This window comes from Ixodes scapularis, unplaced genomic scaffold (assembly GCF_016920785.2).
Source record: "Ixodes scapularis isolate PalLabHiFi unplaced genomic scaffold, ASM1692078v2 PGA_scaffold4__175_contigs__length_147842914, whole genome shotgun sequence".
NCBI classification, from domain to species: domain Eukaryota; kingdom Metazoa; phylum Arthropoda; class Arachnida; order Ixodida; family Ixodidae; genus Ixodes; species Ixodes scapularis.
The window spans coordinates 91785616-91806411 of NW_024609879.1; the positions used below are offsets into that span (position 1 = coordinate 91785616).

General features: G+C 44.2%; 1 protein-coding gene across 8 annotated transcripts in view; it reads right to left on the bottom strand.

The window, feature by feature from the left end:
* The window catches only part of LOC8038327 (acetyl-CoA carboxylase), a 169373-nt gene that overhangs the window by 77247 nt on the left and 71330 nt on the right, over positions 1 to 20796 (bottom strand). For 4 of the 8 annotated variants that reach the window (XM_029983884.4, XM_040498703.2, XM_029983887.4 and 1 more), the window contains exons 3-9: positions 15685 to 15813; positions 13917 to 13943; positions 10561 to 10690; positions 7648 to 7786; positions 6241 to 6432; positions 5093 to 5191; positions 1229 to 1341 (exon numbers count right to left, since the gene is read on the bottom strand). In XM_029983884.4, coding sequence (XP_029839744.1) covers positions 1229 to 1341; positions 5093 to 5191; positions 6241 to 6432; positions 7648 to 7786; positions 10561 to 10690; positions 13917 to 13943; positions 15685 to 15813 — 829 coding nt within the window. Of the gene's footprint in view, positions 1 to 1228; positions 1342 to 5092; positions 5192 to 6240; positions 6433 to 7647; positions 7787 to 10560; positions 10691 to 13916; positions 13944 to 15684; positions 15814 to 20666; positions 20748 to 20796 lie in introns of those variants that run through there. The other 4 variants (XM_029983886.4, XM_040498707.2, XM_040498705.2 and 1 more) reach the window with 2 other exon arrangements.

The following is a 20796-nucleotide window of genomic DNA, read 5'->3' on the forward strand; positions in this document are numbered from 1 at the left end:
AATGCAGTTCCAGGATAACCGCATAGAAAGCGCCAGAATGCCAGTGTGTCACCTCGTCCTAAGAAATTTTAAGAAGTTTTAACAGATCTCGTCTCTATCGGTCGTACTCGGTTGCAAGAGTGTGAACGGGCCTTTAGAGTTCAGACAACAGAAGTCTGCTCTCCGCTATTCTCTGGCAAATTTAAGCTACAAGCAGACGAGACACTGAGACGAGATGCAAAACAGCCGCGGAAATCCCACCCGAATACGTCATCGGCCTCCGCAGTGCAAGCAGCTGGCGAGTCGCCGCAAGCTGAGAAGGGCCACGTTGCCTTAAAAAAGGCACGCCCTACTCTGCCGTCTTCTCGGGCGCTCAGCTCTCTGCGCTCTTCTTGTGAAAGTTTCAGCATGGCGGAAATTTGACAGCCCCACTCTCCCGCAGAATAGCGTGGAGCAGAATCCAGTTAGAATATTAACAACTGTCACTGTACATTTTGACAGCAAGCAACAAATTTCTGATCAAAGCGTGCCAGCTCAAGCGAATTATTTAAAATGTTTGTTAGTGGAAATCAGGTCATTAATTCGCTAATTGCTTCTTACTTTCTACCCAACGTCTGCCACGGGGGGCAACGTTATTCTAAGAAAATCGGCTCTCTATTTCTAGTGTTTTATTTTTAATTATTTGCTGTCATAGAAAAGAACACTTTGTATATCCTCCGCAACATGTCACATTACGCAACATGACCATATGACACCACGACGTCTCAATGTCATGTCACGACTAGGTGTCACATGATGATGATCATGCAGACGTCAGACTAACACCGCGATGCCAACACAAAAACACCGCGACGACGTCGTGGCAAAAACCTCTCACGGGGAAGCACTGCTTCTAGAGCTATTTTATATCACTGGCAATTCAAAGCAAGTGGAATTTGAGGGAGGCCATGTGTCTCTACAATCCAACTACAAATATGTGTTCGGTTTTCATATAGCTTAGTGAGTTTTGCTCATATTAAAAATTTAATTTGCAAAGTTGATGGGCAAGATTAAGACAAATTCAAGCGCTAAAATCAGAAAATTAATATATCTCTGTAAGCTCCAAGGTCTGCAGAATCCATTAAGGCATAAATGAAAGCTCTAGGACGATTTATAACTCTTTAACGACACTTCCAAATTTTTCAGTTTCGTAATTTCAACAAATGCACAAATGCCGGGCGTTTAGAACGCAGAGGATCCCACGACCCACCTCGAGGCCTTCGTCCACTCCTGAGACGCAGCCCTTTCTATACAGCTCGGGCTTGATCTTGAGCCGCTTTGAGATGCTGCAGTTCTCTTCTTCGTTCCAGTCCGCCTTCAGACCTGCGCAAAACCAAACGGTGTGACCCCACGTCGTCGGCTGCTTACGGGTCACCCATTAAGCGAGAACTTGTACGACTGAGAAGAATGAAATACGCGAAATAATAGGAAGGAACGAGAAGGGGCACGTGGCAAACGAGCATGTCAGGCCGGCTTTTAGCGCAAAGCATAAAAATATTGGGTGCGATCAGTTACCGACAACATCTAGACTTCAGAGACAGCATACACTCCTCTCCCCCCTTTAAAGGGGTACTCCACCGGTTTTTTCATTGTCTCCGATTTGCTTGAAATTTTGCTAAACTAACCAACAAACATTTCTAAAATAGTATCCCAAATATTAGGTCAAAATATTGTTTTTTCGCAAAGTTATTGAATTTACAGTTTTGGTCTTCACCATGTTTTTCAAACTGAAAGTCTCTACTGGCAACAACAACAAAGTGACGTCAGTGGAAGGCAGGGGTTAACTTTTTGGACTACAGAAGTTGTTCCCAACGGATTTGAAGCAGTTTCTTGGTGTCAAATGAGTGCTTTGGAAACTCGCTCCCGTATCCGCGCCCCAGCACGGAACAAATGATTGGCATATTCTATTTTTGGACTACTTGCTCGACTGGCAAGCCTGCCTGCCACTGACGTCACGGCACTGAAAAGTGCGCGAATATTTGAATATTGGTTTTTGCACCATTTTCATTTGCCGATTTCACAATACCTATTACGAATTTCGCGATGCTGAATAGCATACCGGAAAGGCTAAAGGCCAGGGAGTCAGAAAATATAGTTAGTTGAGGTAGCTCAAAAAATCGGTGGAGTACCCCTTTAACCCCTCAACCGTTTCAAGTTTTGGGGGAATTTCGGACCCTCCTCTGCTTGACTGTATTCTTCAAAATTACATTTGCTGCCTTCAAAACAATTTTCTGGCCACAAACAAAATGGAAGCAAAATTGTAAAAAATTCAGTGCTGTGTATGAGCGAGCCTGGTCCCTCCAAAACGGTTGAGCGCGTGATCCAGGAAAAGCAGACGAGCTATACTCGTCCTGAACTAGTTTGGAGATGGCTCCAAGTTGATAAGCTATGCTCGTCAAAACGGTTAAGTGGTCAATGCTCTTCCAAAGAGCGGAGTACCCCCTACCCCAAGCGGAAACACCGTAATTCCCCCGCCGTCCTCTTTTACCTTCTCCTTTTCCTCGCTTCGCCACTTTCAGTTTTGAAGGAGGGTATGCTAAGAGGATTATCTTCGGCGCAGTAAACCGAGGCAAAAACGTCAGTTCGGGCAACGTCCCCTCGCTGACAAGCGCGCACATCACGCGTCGAAAGCCGGCGTGGAACACAAACACGAGTGCTTGTGTCGGCGTTCGGAAGGGACTTTCGTCCGATAATCGAGAACGCGAGTTCAAACGTTGACGCGGCATTCACATTCAATTTGTGCCCGTCGCTGGTCTTTGGCGGGTGACGGAGAAAGTCCGGCAGTATGGCCTTGTTGTGTAGAGAGCGTCAGTTAGGGAGACTCAGGAGCCTAAAGAGAACCAAGAAAAGGATGCGATTCTTGCAAAGAAAATTGCACAAGTTCGATTGTGCCAACAGAGACCAGAGGGCACAAAATGTGTCCCGCACAATCTAGCATTTATGTCGTGCTAGATTTTTCATTCTTTTTATTACCTATTTTAGTCGTGGAACTGACAAATGGCGATTTCGAGCAGCTCTTGTAGCAGGGAACAACAGGTTTTGGAGCAGAGACTCCCATTCTTGGAGCAGATAATTTTGAGTTTTCATGTCAGAAAACTTTATACAAATCTCTTTGAAAGTTAGCCTGTGGGAAAAAAAATGCAGTTGTTGGAGTGTTGGGTGAATATTTAAGGTGTCATACCTACAGGGGATCTAGCCGCTACAGATATTTATTGAACAATCATACGCCGGTAATTTTGCAGATGTTTCAATTAACCTATTAGGAGTACCAATGGCATCTTTCGTCTGTGTTTGACATAAAGATGTTTTCGGCTACTTTGTAGAGTTTGTGTCACGGTGACGTAATTGTCATGAGTTCGACATCAAGTGGACACTTCCATGTTGAATGTGTCCCGCGCTGCTCTCTGCTTTGTATTAGTAGGCATGCGCAAATAATAGATTTTGGATTGGAACCAAAATCAAAGTGTACAGTGGTTTTGGCCGAATATTTTATAATTGAATATTGAATAGTTGCTGCGCCTTCTTCCACGCCTTTCACTACTGTTACACCACGCTTAAACGAAAATTCAGCTGAACTCGCAAAGGTTATTCCCAAGCTTCTAATTGGCCACTTTTGAGCTCTGTTAAATTTAATCTAGCTATATTTATACACTGTGGACTCAGAAAATCCAATACCTAGATTGAGATGGCAAGTAAACGACAGATTTGACATAAAATTAAATGTATAAGGGAGCTCAGCCATACCTAATTCAAGGAATTTATAAATATTCTTACTACATGCAAATATTTTTTTCAATTCTGAATTAAAAAGAATTTTTAAAAAAACAAGCACAAATAATGAACACAGGTTGTTAGAACATCGCTGCCTAACATATACGCTTGCAAGATAGCCACAGTAAAATTCTGAAGATTTTACAGCAATGTAAATATCAACAATCACGAAGTTCTTTTATTTTTTTTTTAAATACAACAGGCGTGCACGTGCACCATACCGCTTTGAAGGTGTTTTTTTCGCCTGAGCGCGCAGCTGCACTGCGGCGAAGCGAGTCAGGAGATTTGAATGTTAGCTCCCTCAGTATTGCTTCTCCGCAGAGCATCGGTGTTTGAGGAGAAGTGCACTCAAGGGGGCTGACCCGCCGCGGTCGAAAGTTCGAAAAGTAAGAACGTCGCAGTTATTTTGAAGCGCATATCAAATAGCATATTAATTGAAACTACTATTCGAAAATTCGAATATTTGCACAACCATACTCTTCACAGATCGTGCTTAAACATAAAAAAGCAACAAAAAAACTGTACTTTTTTTATTTTTAGTAGCATTGCCAACAATGCCATGTGACAGACACTTTCAGTTTCCTCTTCAAGAACAGCTCCCTTTTGGTGCAGACATGGCACAAATTGTGTACAAATACAGCCTTTGTAGCAGCATATAGCAGGTCACTCGTTCTGGCATAGTTCGATGCAAATGGTGCAGCAGTTGCACCACTGCTATTTTTTCCTGTTCTTTTTTAATTTTTTCCATTTTTTTATTCACTAATAATCCTTTTTATTTATTAGTTAATCTCATTTATTTTTATTAATTAGTTTGTTTTCTTTTTATTTATTTTTACCCTTATCATTTATTTTTTAATTAATTTTTTTTATTTTGCGCATTTATTATTTTATTTATTATTTCTATGCAAAACCTGTCGCTGTGTCGTCACTTTCACATCCCAATAAAAACATGGACCCGCCCGCACCAGCTGTGCCAGTAGCTCAGTGGCTGCAACATCAGACTGCCATCGCACCAACCCAGGTTTCGTTTTCAAACCTTAGGTAATTTACATATGAAATCTTAACGTCTGTAATGCACCCAGCGTGTCACTCGTTCTCGACGCTCGTTTATGACAATTTTTTCGTAGAAATTGCCACATTAAGCACATTCTGCATGAATGACCGAACAAATGGAGTCGTCGTCTCTTTGCCGCAGTTGACTGCACTCTCACTGAGGAGGGTTTTACTCTTACTGCTGGCAGCAAACCGGAAAGTCTGAAACATCAGAGGATGCGGGAAGACCAGATGGGGGTTCCCCTCGTACCTGATCCACTCCACGGCAGCGTGGGAACGTTGGCCGTCTGGGCGACGATGGACGAGGCGATCTTGTCGCCGAGCGCCCACATGGCTTTTTCCGGGGGACCTGCACACGGGGAAACAGAGGGTGACCGTCGACCTAGGATGTCCTTCGGAGCGAGTCCGTGCAGCACAAATGAGCGGACACGGAGAGTCTGCGGGGAGTGTACGATGACGACAGCCAAGCGCATGCCGTCATTGATTGGACCCGAAGGGAAACAAACCATGTGGGTGCATGAAATGCATGAGGTGCGCAAATCTAGTACAGAGCAAATATTGTGTTTGGCCAGTCTTGTATAAAGCTATTCATGTAAAAAGCAAGTTATTTACAAGGGAAGTCATGTACAAGGCAAGTACAGTATAAGGCAAGTTCTGTATAAGGTAAGCCATATATAAGGCAAGTCATGTAAAAGGCAAGTCATGTATAAGGAAGGCACCAGTATAAGGCATGTAATGCATAAGGCAAGCAATGTATAAGGTAAGCAATGTATAAGGCAAGTCATACATAAGGCAAGTCATGATTAAGGCAAACCATATACAAGGCAAGTAATATAAAGAGGAAGTCCTGTATAAGGCAAGTCATATATAGGCTCCTTGCACATGACGTCATTTCCGATGCCCTCCAGAGAAAAGGGGAAGAAGGAGCCCCCCTCTTATCAGGATCCTCCTTTGTGCCTCCCGGATTTGTACAGCGTCGCTATTCTCCCCCCAGAAGATTATAGAAGATTAATGTGTCGCTCAAAATTCTTACAAAAGCAGCTTCCCTCTCCTCCTTTTACTTGGTGTTCAAAAGTATGCGATGTGACGTCAGTGCAAGGAGCCTATAAGGCAAGTCATGTATAAGGCAAGCCACATACAAGGCAAGCCATGTATAAGGCAAATCACGTAGAGACCAAGTCATGTATAAGGAAAGCCATATATAAGGCAAGTCATGCCAAGGGGAAGTTATGTAAAAGGCAAGTCATGTATAAGACAAGTCATGAATAAGGCAAGTCCCGCATAGAGCAAGCCATGTTCAAAACAAGCCTAGCACCCCATGTCTCAAAAGCAAACCGTGCCCAGAGGCAGCTCGTCAAGCAAGCGGGTGGAACAAGAGAGAGCGAGAAACCCGCGTACCGATGAAGGCAATGCGGTTCTTGGTGAGCAGCTCGGGCAGCTTGGGGTTCTCCGAGGCGTGGCCCCAGCCCGCCCACACTGCCTGGGCCCCCACCCTCTTGGCAATGTCCAGGATAAGGTCCACGTTGGCATAGTTGTGGTTGTTCGAGCCGCCGGGCACCGGCACACAGTGGTCCGCCAGCTTGATGTACTCTGCACAAGGGGGACAACGCACGCACTCGCACCTTGCAAACGCCCACTCACTCGCTCCATCACCGCCGCCAGCCAGCCGACGTTCATAGTTTGGGAGCTTTTACATCGCATTGCAGCAGAGCTGTTGATGAGCCCAACTGCCGCGGGGATATTCTCGGCACAGAAGACGCTATAACCGATCCAACTGGTGGAACAGTGCCCGACAGACCTTTTGCTAAATACCCGGCCGTCAAACAGCATGCTACAGGTTGTTGTACGCACCGTAAGTGCCGGCGTCTAAGTCAGTAATTATTCTAAAGCTAAACCATAAAATGCATCACACTATGCATGAGCATTTGTCAACGCATTATTTTGTTCATTTACTTTTAATCTTTTAGGCCGACAAGGCAAGCACGTATATCTGCCCCCGGCATTCTCCTTGGTACTTGGGTAATTTGGTGAAATATCTTTACACCAATACAGACACGTCTACGCATGGCTGGGGTGACCAGAGTACATTGTCGTCTGGCATGTCTAGCATCCCATACTGCAAATGCGTCGAAAGGTGTCCCAAAGTGGGAACAAATGACGTCACAAAAGCCACGGCGTCGGGCCGTCGGAAGTCGGGATGCCGGTGACCTGCAAGTGCCGCCGAAAAGGGCCAGAGAACGAGAGTTTTGCCGTCGTCGCATCGACCCAACTCTTAGCTGCAGAACGGGCGTCTGCAGCATTCACCTCTGCTACCACGAGACAGCCGGGATTGCGGGTGGCGACGACGCCACACTTCTACGACAACAGCGTGAATTGAGAAACCACTTTCTGGGGCACTGTATGCGCACGAGTCGGAGGCGCATTCCAAAACCGTAGCGTCGACGACCAGCACCGATTCGGCATTGCCAGAAACATGTCGGAGGCTGCCAACACGGATGAAATGAGAGAGGTCCTTTCGCGACGTTAAAAAAGAATATCGCATCCTGATCGACGAAGTTTGCCTTCGATACTAGTATGCGATTCCTCGAGAGTTTCCTACAGGCTCGTGCATTGTACGAAGAGCGGCAACATCTTTCGCGAAATAACTTTATACGAGCTCTATCGTGCCGACAAAGACTCGAGAGCACAGAACGTGCGATAAGCCTCCCGGGGAAGAAAAGAAGGGCGTCCGAACGGCACCACCCACCGAAGTTCCGCCCGCACTTTTGAAACGCGCCGCCTCTCCCGATTCGTGGCAACACTCACCGGCGTTGGCGTTGAGGTCCTCGGGAGTCACCATGACGACAAAGCGGATGGCCTTGTCGTTGCTGAACATCTCGTACGCCCATCTTCGAATGGAGCGCATGCATTTCACTGCCGCAATGCCGTTGTTGGCAATCAATACCTGCAACGAGAGGGACGCACCAACATCGGCCGACGTCTCGGGAATGGGCGACAGCCTTCATTTTCAAAAGTGCACAGCATGAAAAGGGGTCTTCGTAGCCAGGCACTTTTTTCTGACGATGAAGCCTAACACAGAATGTGTTTTACGCAGCGCTTTCTATGAGAAAATTGTCATTAACAAGGACGGCGGAACCGAAGTGGGGCAGGGGAGCGCTTTTAGGGGGAGGCTCAGCCACTCCCCCCCCTTTAATACATGGGTAGAGGGAAAAGAAGAATGGAAAGGGGAGGCTCAGCCACACCTCCTTTTCCGCTTTTTCTTCCCATAACAATACTTGGGAAGGGGGTGGGGGGGAGGGTACACGCCAGGCGCTCATCACAATGCCATCACCTGCGCCAACACCAGGTGCAAGCCATGGAGTAGCGTGCCGCGATCATGCAACACGCACATGGATGCCGGCAAATTCTAAATGTGTGAACAATAGAAAGAACCGCAAAAAGGAACCCTGCTACAGCGCCCTTCCCCCTCCCTCCCTCCCTCACTGAATCTATACTTCTGGCATCGCTGGTCATGAGCAAGTGACACAATGGGAGCGTTACACACGTGGAGATTTTATATAAAGAGAATATATCAAGTTTGAGCCCCTGGCGAGGCTAGAAACCTGGGTCAGTGTGGTGGCAGTTGGATGCTAGAGCCATCAAGCTACTAGAGCAGATGGTATAAACGGGTCAATGTTTCATTTGAATGCAGAAGTGCCGGTGACCACTGCAGTTTTTGAGTAAAATTAATTAATTTTATTAAATAAAACAAATAAATAGGTAATGAAAAATGTAAATGACAAGTAAAAAAACATAAAAGAAAAGGTCATTCAAATATTAACAAAATAAAATAATAAAGTAAAAATAAAAATACAGATAAAGAAATAGATAATAAAAAGATCAAAAATATTGCACAAACACCGCACGGAGTGTGGTTCATGATGGACATATTTTGTGCGTGATCAGGCCAGAAGCCAGTATAATTTTTTTTTTATTTTGATGCCTAATTGATTTTGAAGACATGAAACTGTTTTAATTGTGGCCAACAAGTAACTGGAATGCAAGCTTCATGTTCAAAGAGCCTAAAAACAGGCAGCATTTTTTGTTCAAGCAAGCATTGGTTTCCCTACAACAAAAATTGGCCCTTCGAGATTTAACGTTTCCTTCCCTCCTCAGCTACCCACTTTCCTGCAGAAAAAGAGGCCACGCTATCAACAAAACATGAAAAAGAAAACATTTTTATTTTTATTTTGCTACGAATGATTTGTTTAGTTAGGCTTGCCAGAGGTAGAACACAATACGTAAGAAAACCTCTGTGTTCTACGAGAAAATAAATTTTAAAAAAAGACGTCCTTCCGACAGCCACCTTAAGGCTGAACACATCTCACTAAAGTTTCTGCGATGTCCTAACGAGAGAACCGCATGTTAGAGAAAAAGGTAAAGTAAGGTTCCCCACCACCAGCTTCCTTTGTACAGTCTCTCTAAGCTTTGAAATTCGCTCGCACGGAGTTCCTTCAAAGGTAGCATTTCCAGGTAAAATCACTGGCGAAACAAGGCTCAAAAAGCAAAGAACCATTCACAAGCTTGCAACTGCTGACGATTGCATGCCTCGAAAACTTTTACCGTAGAATACCGCGCATCCGCCCATCCCACATTAAGTGCCCATTACCAAATTTGTGAGATCTGAGAAAATATGCACAGTACATTTATATGTAAAACTGATGACCGGAAAAGCACCCATCCTCCATTTTCTTGCGATTATCTCCAAAGTTTGAGTGCGCGCTTGCCCGGTATTTTACAGTAAAGGACACCATGCAAAGAAAAAAAATTTTTTTAAACAGCCTAGACGGAGAAAGAATGTTGTGAAACAAATTTACAACGAAGAAAAAAAAACTTTAGAGCTATATTTACGGTGCAAAACGAATTTGTAGTTGGCGTTCGCGGGAGCCGTCGCGGGTCACATGGTAGGCCTGTACGCCGTCGCGCTGCGCCGCCGGTTCAACGCGTTTCTCCACGCCGCCACCGCGCAAGTTCGTCTGCTCTGGGGCACCGCCCTAGCACACAGGTCTATCACGTCTGCTTGTGCCTTTTCAGGAGCTTCCTTTGGGCTCTAAGAGTTACTCATTAATCTTTGTCTTTTGTTGCACTTCAAACAAAGATTAATGAGTAACTTTTAGAGACCACAGGAAGCTTCTAAAAGAGAGCAAGCACCACCTGATAAATAGCAGCCAGTCAAGTAAAAAATAGAGGCCACTTTTCCACGGCACCCGCGGGCACCAACTACAAATTTGTATCGCGCCATAAATATAGCTCTTAAAATTTTTCTTTTTGTAGTAAATTCATTTATGACTTCCTTTTCCCGAACAGGTTTAAAAAAAATTTTCTTTTCCTTTGCATCTGTCCTATAATACCTCTTACGACGAGCGAGCACGGTGGCGAGGACATCTGGAATGGTCTTTTGACAAAATGTATTTCGCTACCCGTATTTCTGCAAAATCTGTTCCCGTATTCATTATTTCAAATACTTTTTACATGTTCCAAATGTATTTACAATTTGTGTCATGATGTCTTTTTAGAAATGCATTACGGTATCGGTGTTTTGGGCACCTTTGCCACATACTCCAGTATTCCAAACACTTTTCAGGGCATTTCTGCCCAACCCTGCCAGGTATGACAATGAGGGGGGGGGGCTACGAAAAGCCCTAAAAGTCGGCAGAGACCTGCCCGAACGCCACGCACCTTGTTGATGACGTGGTGTCCTCCGAATCTGCTGACAAACTCCTCAGGGGTGGCCACGATGAAGTCCTTGGAACCCTTGCTGGTGTACTCCCGGTCCTCATTGGATAAGTGCGCTCCCGACATAGACTGTCTGCACGCGCCGCCAGGGCACACAACGCACGTTCCACACATGTGGCAGGGACAACGACAAGGCACACGGAACACGCAACACACAAAGCTCGTCACAAGACGCACACACTGACCGATGGCAGGCTCCCTACGGTTTAATAGGGAGCTCCGGGGAATTTTCGGTCGTCCCCGATTTGCCTCGAAATTCGTTTGATGCATTAATGGACGCGTTTCAACTTGTGAACCCAAATTACGAATCGCGACAATTGATTTTGGCAAAGTTAACCAAATTTTTAGATTTGGTGTGAGAAACAGAGGTTCTACTGGCAACACTAAGAATGCGATGTCAAATGTTCCCATACTTGTTCCCGGCGGGTTACAAAAAGTCCCAACGGTGTGAAATGAATGCTGGGGAAGCTGACAAAAGCAAAAGACCAAAAAAACATGCCCAAAATAATTCCAGACTGCCCCCACGACTTGCAAGTTGTACACCTACCCCGCCAGAGAGGGTGGGAAAATTTAAATGCTGGTTTTGGCATCACCTTCCCTCACCATTTTCTCAATAGTGATCTTGAATTTGGGAATAATAAATAGAATGCCGGAAAGAACAAAGCCCAAGTATTCAAAAAATTTTTTGTTTGGGTAGATCGATAAGTTGTCGGAGCCCCCTTTTAAAAATGGCAAGACTGGCCCCTCCCACAAAGCCCCCCACCCTTTCCACTTTAGCAGCGCAAATGTTGGAGAGGAGTGAGCCACCAGCCATAGAGAGTAGAGAGCCTTGTAGAAGGAGCTTTCCTTCGCCATCACGCATTGCAACAACGTTGCAAACAAGACCGTGAAGGAAAGGCAGATTTTTCATTATATAACTGCTGCCTGAACTTTGCTTTGAACCATACTCGGGTGGGTCAATCGCGCAAAGGCACAAATAACAACAGAGACTGAAAGGATTTTAATGACAAAATTTCAGACCTTCGCCTCTGAGCAAACTTGGCCGAGTTTCTAGGAATGCGTGTCTAGGGTCAACCAGTTGAGGCTTTCAGTTAAAAAGAAATATTGGGGTTCCGACGTCTGCGTCGCGTAATGGTTCTAGCTCACTGGAGATGCATGCGCGAACAATGCCAACAAGAGTGACGGCATTTGCGCCGTATATAGAAATATGGATCAATTGAATCGTTTAAAATCTATAAAAAAATAAAAAGAAGCAACTATTTCTCTTTTTTGCACGCGTGCTTGCTTAGTAACCCCTTAAGTGCCTTGGACGAGCTGAGCTTGTCGGCCACTTTCTCGCTAAAAATGCCACGGACGAGCTCAGCTCGTCCAGTGGTTTTTTCGGTTACTCTCAATTCCACGAACCAGCTAGGCTTGTCCGAGTAGTTTTGCGGCGCTGATCATAGATGGCAGAACTCGTATTAGTTGGCAAATATATTTTTTCGCCTCCGCTGATTTTTGCGTAATAACCTTTTTAAATGTTATGTGTAATACTAGAGGTAATAACAATTCAAAATAAAAAAAATCTGGCACTTTTAGGTTACTTTTGGGAAAAAATATTTGGCACTTATGGGGTTAAAGAAATGCTATTGTAAAATATTGCTGGTTGAATTGAGTATAATGGATCAGTGTGCAAAATTACTCTTATTGTCACTACCGTTTGCATTTAGGAGGTGCACACACTACAAAAAATGTGCCTATGAAAACAATATTTTACACAAAGATTGTCTCTACCATTACAGAATTTGTCTTAATATGTGCTTGCTCATCTTAAACAGCATAAGATAATAAATAGAAAAGGGACTTTAAAGAGGCATTCGGGAGAAAAAAGCCATACTCCCCAAAACAACCAAACTAACAGAATCTGGATATCTAAAGGCAATAGCAGCCATTATCGACATGTTACGAATTCTACAGGAGCCTTATACACTTTGATTTAAAACAAAGAGCTCTTCGCAAGTTGTATCCGATTTCTTTTCGAGAACCTGGTTAGTTTTAATTTATTATCAGACAGCTAATGAGGTCCCTACAGCTGTTACTCCCCTGGCAATAAAAATTGTTTACAATTTCCCAGCAATAAATAGCTTTGCTCTGCAGTTTTACAGGAATGACGCATAAACAGACGTAGTATTGAGCGGCCACATACACTAGTGCCAAAAATCAACTTTTTAACTTGTACCACTACATGTTGCACATCGTTAAGAGTGGAGACGACGGAAAGAATGGGGACAGGACACACGTCTTAATTCCACATGCATCTCCTTAACTTCCCAAACAGGCAAACCATCAAAACACACCAGAAACGCTGAACTACAGATGAAGACAAATGCGCAACACAATCTAGCGGTAGCGGACGCCAAGTACATTCTTCTACCCTCAGACCACGACGAGAGAGATGACAGAAACCACGCCCCTAACGCAGAAACAACACAAAACACCTGCACTGGGACAGCGGACAAGTCGCTCTAGTACGAGACGGAAGCGCACTGACGAGATGTCAGATTGCCAAGAAAGAAGGCTAACAAATGTGAAACTGACAGAAGTTTTAAAAGGCCTCTGAAAAGAAAAAAAAAAGTTTTTTTAAACAGTCTGGTTGGGACACGTGTCAAACAATAAAGTTCTTGAAAGAAAAAAAAAATTTTAGAGCAATATTGACGGCGTGAGACGCAATTTAGTCGGTAGTCACCTCCTTTCCACTAATTTCCTCTCCTGGCATTCCCGGGAGAGAAAACTCTTCTTTTGCTCTTCCCGCTGAGGTGGAAAGAGCAAAATACCACGGTGAGCGAATGACCGTTCCGTGACGTCGTGAACTTTGCGCTCAAAATTTTAAATAAAACTCTCGCCGTCAATATTGCTCTAAAAAAAAAATTTGACAAGCATGTCCTTATTAGACTGATTAAAAAAACAGTTTTTTTTTTTTTTTTTAAGGGGTTTTTTAAGACATTCGAGCAGATACTGCAAGCCACACAAGGGCCGACAACTACCTCGAGGCAGAGACGGGCAACATCTCGAGCGCATCAACAAGCGTTACTGTCCTTCCTAGAGGCCCATTCATACAGCTCTGCTCGACTCTGTTGCGACGTTGACAAGCGCTACCAAAGCTTTTGCGACGTAGTGAAACGCTACCAAAGCTTTCGCCGGACCCACTCAAAGACGTACAAAGAAAGGCTCTGGCCAAGACGGTGCCACAAAACGGACCACAGGTTGGCGACGGGCACAACAGGACAGCTTAGTCACAAGTGTTGTCTGACCATACTCACGCTCGAAATCGTGCCTTCGCAGCAAAACTAGAAGAGGTAAACAAGGCAGCCCTTTTTGATTTGCTTCATCTCAAAAACAGACGCCGCCGTGCGAGCGGGCAAACAATGCGGCGAAATGTCAAAAGCAGCAAGATTGCGGCGTCACTGTCTCCAATCGTCAGGTTTGCGACTGAAAAAAGGCCTTGGCAAGCGTTAAATAAGCCCCGCATAAAATCGGTATGTGAAACTTGAGACAGGTATTACTAGTTAGCTTTTCTAGCCAGTTCAAACTCACGAAACATATTTAAAGAATGAAAGTACTCCTCACTAAAGGACTGGAATGGTATCGGAGCATTCAAAGCATACCGGATAACGCGGTCGCGTGAAAAGAGGGGGTACTTTTTGGAAGTATGCAAATGCAGACCCTAGGAGACTTGCCAAGGCTGATGATTCTCATTTCATTTCATTTTTTGGGAGGCAGGGCACAATTTAAGTCCTTACACCTCGAACATGTAATTTGTGCTGGATCACGTTCAGTGCGGTAGAAGCTAGTGCAAATCCCAAAGTGTCGGCGTCCAGTGTGATCATGTTAAGAAGCAGGGACGGCTCACTAGGCTGCAAACAACTCGTGGCAAGACAGCTACAGCCTAGATGTGCCAAAACAATTCTGCTAAAGGTGCTGTCCAAAAAAATTGCATCAAATTACAAAAATAAAAAATTAAAAATTTGTAAATTAAGTTTTTTTTTGCATTACATTTATAAAGAGCCTAGTTTCCCAATAGTTGGTAGCCCTTGAACAAACTTGATGAATTATTTTTAGCATACCATACTCCATTTCACCATAAGTGCAACTGAAGTCAAAGCTACAAGCACAAGCGTGTTGCCTTGAACGGCGCGTTCACCGCACGAGCTTGTGTGCTCGGCAAAATTGCTTGCACTTACGGTGAAACAAAGTATAGAAAGCAGATGCTTTGGTAGCCCCATTGCGATGCCATGCAAGGGCAGAATATGGCCCATTTAGCACTTCTCGAAAAGGTTTACAAGATTGGCGGCATGGGGAAAGGCGGGGCAAAAACTCGCTACTACCAGATGGGCCCGCAAAACTTGTCTTTCAACAGTCGACTCTCATTAACTCAAACTCTCTTAATTGACACTTGCGGATAATTCAAACTAACATGCGGGTCCCATCCTCTGCGTCTCTATGGGAGGAAACTCCCGGTAATTCAAATTTTGCTTTATTCAAACAAATTTTCAGTCCACCTCAAGTTTGAACTAACAAGATTCAGCTGTATAGATAAAAACTCAAAATGCTTTCTTTTTTTTATCTCGAGAACAAAACTGATTCACAACTCCAGCATCACAACATAGTCTCTATCCGATCGTGCACAATGCTGACTCATCTTGAAGGCCAAGGAGCCAGCCAGAAAAAAGGAAACTCTCTCTCAATTCCTCCTTTCCATTTGAGAAAGAGGAACACCCTCCTCCTTCCTGCAGGAAGAGGTGAGAAATGTGCAAGAGGGAATGGCGAGAAGGGAACTGGGAACCGGGTTTCTGACCGACAAAAGACTATTCTGTAGTCTTTTGTCGGGCAGAGCATGGCTTTTAGTGCCAGGCACCTCAAATAAATAGCTACACAGGTGTGCAGTGTATTCAGGTTCAAACCCGTACACGCCGCACACGAGGTTCACAAAACGAGCCGCAGCAGCACTTCGATATGCATTGAGGTGTCATCAACCCAAGAGAGCACACGCATGAAAACAGCGCAATCGAAAGGAGGAAGCAGTCTCACCTGAAAAGTTTAGCTCGAGACCGATTGCGTCTCAGCTCCTCGCCCATGAGATGCTCGGTCGGCCTTTGCTGCGTCTCCTCCCCTTCCTCGTCCGAACAGTCTATCGTGAAGAGGGCGCGGGGCGCTCCCCTGCAACACGTCCATTAAAAAAACTTGTACTTGAAATATCAGAGTCAAGAGAAACCGGGAGAAGAAAAAAAACAAGGGTGGAGTGGGGGAATCATTTAAAAAGAAGGTGGTGTGTGTTCAGCTTCTTTTACTGGCTTCCCTCATCTCAAACCTTTTAAACGTGATTGTTGTTTGTCTAGTGTTCTTTGCCAGCAAGTTTGCATTTTTGCTTTTCTCTCAATAAAACACTATTCTTATTGTTAATTAGCTGTTAGAACTATTTTTGCGTAGGCAGTGTCCAGAGGAACTTATCAGCGTTTTACACATCGGATTGGGAATCGTTTAGATTGGGGATCTCAAACCCTCGTCCCGCCACTTGCTAAAACGCGGCCTGCAGGCGGTCGGCTGCGAGCCCCCGTTTTCATGTCTCGAGAAGTAAAAACGACACATGCTCATAATCACCTCGTGTCATCTATTTATTTCTGCTCGAAACATAGCTGTGGTCTTATACCTCCCATTTGCCTTGTGTTTGGTATAATTTTTGCTTTCCAACTTCTTTAGTATGTTATGTAAATCACCCATGCGGCAATTCCTCCACTACTCTCGCCTTCAGAAAATGCCACCATTAAGATACAAGTATTTTCTGAAATTGCTTCGATTAAAATCATCAGGAAAGCAAAAACTGCCATATGAAGAATATATATATATATATATATATATATATTTAGACATGTGAAGTTTGATAAATTTGTGAGTAAATTGAGCAACGAGAATAACGGCATGATTGCCCTCTCGTTCTATTAAAATCCCCAGCACGTTGCTGGGTGGCGCCATAGTTATCACAATGGGTAAGGGCCCAAAGTAGTCTTACAATCCTATAACAAAATCGAAGTTAAAATATGCCACTGGTGAAACCACAAGTTTACAAAAAGCGAAGAGTATGAGGTTCCTCCTTTACGAAATCTTTCAACTCCACCTTTCAAACGCCCTTTCTGCCTTATGTTGGTCCCCCTATTTGGGGGACCAACCCCGGATTTGGACGACTGCCAATGCAACTCAATTTCTCCCCTTAAATGAAAACACAAACCAAGTTCTTCCCCTACAGCCCCAAATAAAGAAGATGGTACAAGCTTCATCACGCTGACGAAGACTGGTAAGCACAGAATGTGCGATAGGCCCCACACTTATCAGGCGTTTGTCTGCGGGGTCCCTGATGAAGGGACCCCCGCATTTCCTACGTCCTGAATGAGCTCATTCCTCTCTTCTTCCACCTCGATCATGGCCGCTTCACAGCCACGACCACGGTAAAAGAAGAGGGGCATCTCAACGGAACCGCCTCGCCGCAAAGCAGATGTGTTGAAGATTCACTCCCACTTCTGACAAACGCCGCAAGGTGGCGTAGCACGACATGCCCAAACGCTTTCAAGGACGCGAGGTGCACACCTTCGAACGCTGCGCAAAAGGGTCCCCCTTCACGTCGAGAGCAAACGCCGTCCCTCGCTAGCTCGGTCGGCAAAGCGCTCAGCTCAGCCTCAAGGTGACGGGAGTAAAAGTCTTTTTATGTGTCTGGTTTCCCTAAGGGGCGGAACGATTTCGGTGTTGGTTTCTACCTACGGCCAAACGTTGCAGATCTCAGTGAAAGTCGGCCGACAGAATACAATCCAACTTGAAACTATAAAAAACTGGAATCCTCCTAAACTACTCAGATTCCCATTTCCTGAATTCCTGAACTAGTCTGCCAATCAATCCAGTCAAGAAGGGCATGCAGACCTCTTGGGCAACAATGCCTAAAGACCGCCGTAAACGTGCGTGCGACTTGCGACTACTCATCTCTACGGCACTCTCTGGGTCTGACATCACGTCACAGCTACCGAACCGAGACTTTCCCGATGTCTCACACGCAGCCTGGCCGAGGGCACCCCAAGTGCGCTGCAGAGTGTAAAATGGCCACAATTTGACAGCGCAGTCTCGTAAAATATTGCGGTAGTGCCCGCTATTAACATTTCCTAAACTTTGGGAATTCTGCAAATTATACGTTAAGCGCCCGATTAGACCGGACAAGTGCCCATGTCTAGATTAACCTACTTTTCAGTGAAAGTGGAGTGGGTGCTCCCCCGGTATTTTATGGTAAGAGGGGCATCCATTTTAGCAATATGTGGGACACCCCATACACTATCCAGGGGTTACTGTAAAGAATGGCATTTTACCCTTGTTAAATAATTGTCCCCACGCATTAATAAATAAATCTGCATTCTGTGGTGCTGGGCATTCAATCAATTAGCCTTTCGATTAATCAATTAATGCTTTATCACCCTCAATTTTTTTATTTATTTTTTAATTGCGAATGCAGGGAAGAAAGTGAATGGCTTCCTCTTTCTACTTGGCACCCATTTATGTATTTTAGGAGGCTGCATTGTTGTATTCCATGGTAAAAAATTTTAACATGCACTATTACTGGAATTCAGAATGATTACGAGATTTCAAAAGTACAGTGAAAATATTTAATAGTTAAAATGGTTTACTTGCATTTTCTTTTTCTGAACATTATGGCGTCAAGCTTCAATGAAACTTCACACGCCACAATAAATGACATAGCAAGAGATATTAAAAAGTAAAATATGTAGTTTTGCCATTATTTTAAATATTATGAGTGAAGGTCGATGCAACCAGTTATTTGATTAAATAATCGATTAAAGGATAGAGGTTAATTGGGGTAAAATTTTTGATCGACGCCGAGCCCTAGCTTTCTGTGTTGTGAAGGCGGACACTGCCTCTTACTTCCGGTTCATTGCAAATGTTAGGTTATCCCTCTGAAAGTACAGGCCACTGTGTAAAGGACTCTACTCACAGTTCATCCTTGAAGTAAACATAAGCCCAGCACACTCTAATGCAATATTGATTAGCCTGGGGCTGTAGTAGTTGTGCCATATTCAACAGAATGTTAAGCTGCAATATACAATAAGCAGTATACAATAAAAAAAACTCTGTATGAGACAGACTGGTTAGATCACACGGCTGCTTCCTTTATATCCAGGGTGCAATGCCATACAGGATAAATCTTATTACCATTTCTATGACACTGAAAGAATTAAGTCAAGGTAGTTAAGAACACCTCGCTCTCAGTGCATGTCGAAACCCATGTAAACTAATGGCAGGAATTATCTGAAACTCTTGGCTTCTCTTTAAATGCACCCAAAAGACCATTAGGGAGCTTCGGACACTTGGAACTTCCATAATATTTTTGTAGCCTCCGTATAATTGGGCACAAGCAATGAAACTAAACGAGATTGTTAACCAAAGAATTCTTGAAAAGCGTGTAGTAAAAACAATAATATATTTGCACGCACAACTTTGAATCTGATCAACAGGATGCTTCGTGCCAATCTCGCCCAATCTGAGGAGCGAGAACCGAAAACATAACAAGTGATGTCAGACTTGCATCGTGCAATTCAGCCTTTCAGACAACACAGATCAACTGCATCCGAGCACTGGTTGACAGCTAGATAAACAAAACAAGGCAAATGGCAGGGACCTTTGCCTTTAAATTCCTACTATAATGCATGAAATACATTATAGGTAGGGCTCCGTGTTTTCGAATAAATCCGAAAAACTCCAAAAAACACCCGCCGGTAAAATTTCTGTCAATTCGGATTTATCCGATAAACTCCAAATTGTTATGTGTCCATGCCCCCCCCCCAAACAACAAAAAAAAAAGTGTTTTTTTTGTTTTTTTTTGTTTTTTTTTACAATTTGAGCAGCGCAGGATCAATGGTCCTGGGAAAATGACACCATACTTATCTTTCAAGCCTCGGACCGTTGTCAAAAGAGGGTTTTATGGCTTGTCTTGTCAAGGTTGATTCAGGGAAACAGGTCATCGTACCATTCGTGTCACGACAAAAGCCACTCTTTTGGTTTCCAGTTTGGGCCATTGGATTTGGTATTTAGAGAAAGGAGAGGGCATGTTTCTGGGGGTAACAGTGAAAGCTATAGGCCATAGAGATTGTATAAAATAGGGAAGAGGGGCAGTTGAAACTTCTCTATTACCATCCTTAACCACTCCACCTTGCACGGCCTCGAGATAGCTTGATGGGATGACTACGAGCTTCCTTGCGACTACCTCTGGCAGTTTATTGATTTTAAGGTATCGACGTTTATCGAAGCCACACTTGTGTGCGACTTCAGTCGTGGGACAATTTAGTATTGCCAATGACACCAATGCCAAATTCAACTGAAGAAATCATAAGTGATACAAGTGCTTTTGATTTTTTATCTGGCATACGTTTGCATCCGGTTATTATTTATTAATAGGAAACACTGCGAAATCAATCTCCAAATTTCGGAGAATTGGTGATTTACGCAAATAAACTCCGATAAACACAGAATTTTTGCTAAAAAGTAAACTCCGAAAAACACTCTCTGAATTTCACGAAAAATAAACTCCGAAAACACGGAGCCCTAATTATAGGAAATTAGTGAGGGAATTGGTGTTCACGCAACATATATATTCCCGCTAAATTTAGCAAGAATGCTGAATAGTTGATAGGTCACGTGATGTCAGGTCACGTGATGTCAATTTCCCCAAGGTGTATAGGTCATGTGACGTCATGTGACAGCACTCTCCTCGCTAAATTTAGTGGAAAATGCAAAGGCAAACGGACGGACAAAGTTTTGGGACTGGGAATAGCAATAAAAACCATTTCATGCTTCACTAATGCTGCAAGTTCCCAGAAGAAGGCTACGCCAAATTCTTACAAAGACCAACAAGAACACTTGAGCCACTGCAATACCTCCACACACCAAACGCACATGTCCAAGACACAAACACAAACATGCATGTGCACGTATCATAATAAAGAGAGCGGATGCTTCCTGACCCGTTCACTTCCACCATGACGAATCCGCTGCAACGGGTCGGGCACACAAACACACTGCACGACGTCCGACACCAGACTGCCTTGAGATAGGGACCCAAACCTTGTCTTCAGTGTTTTTTCTTTTTGTTTC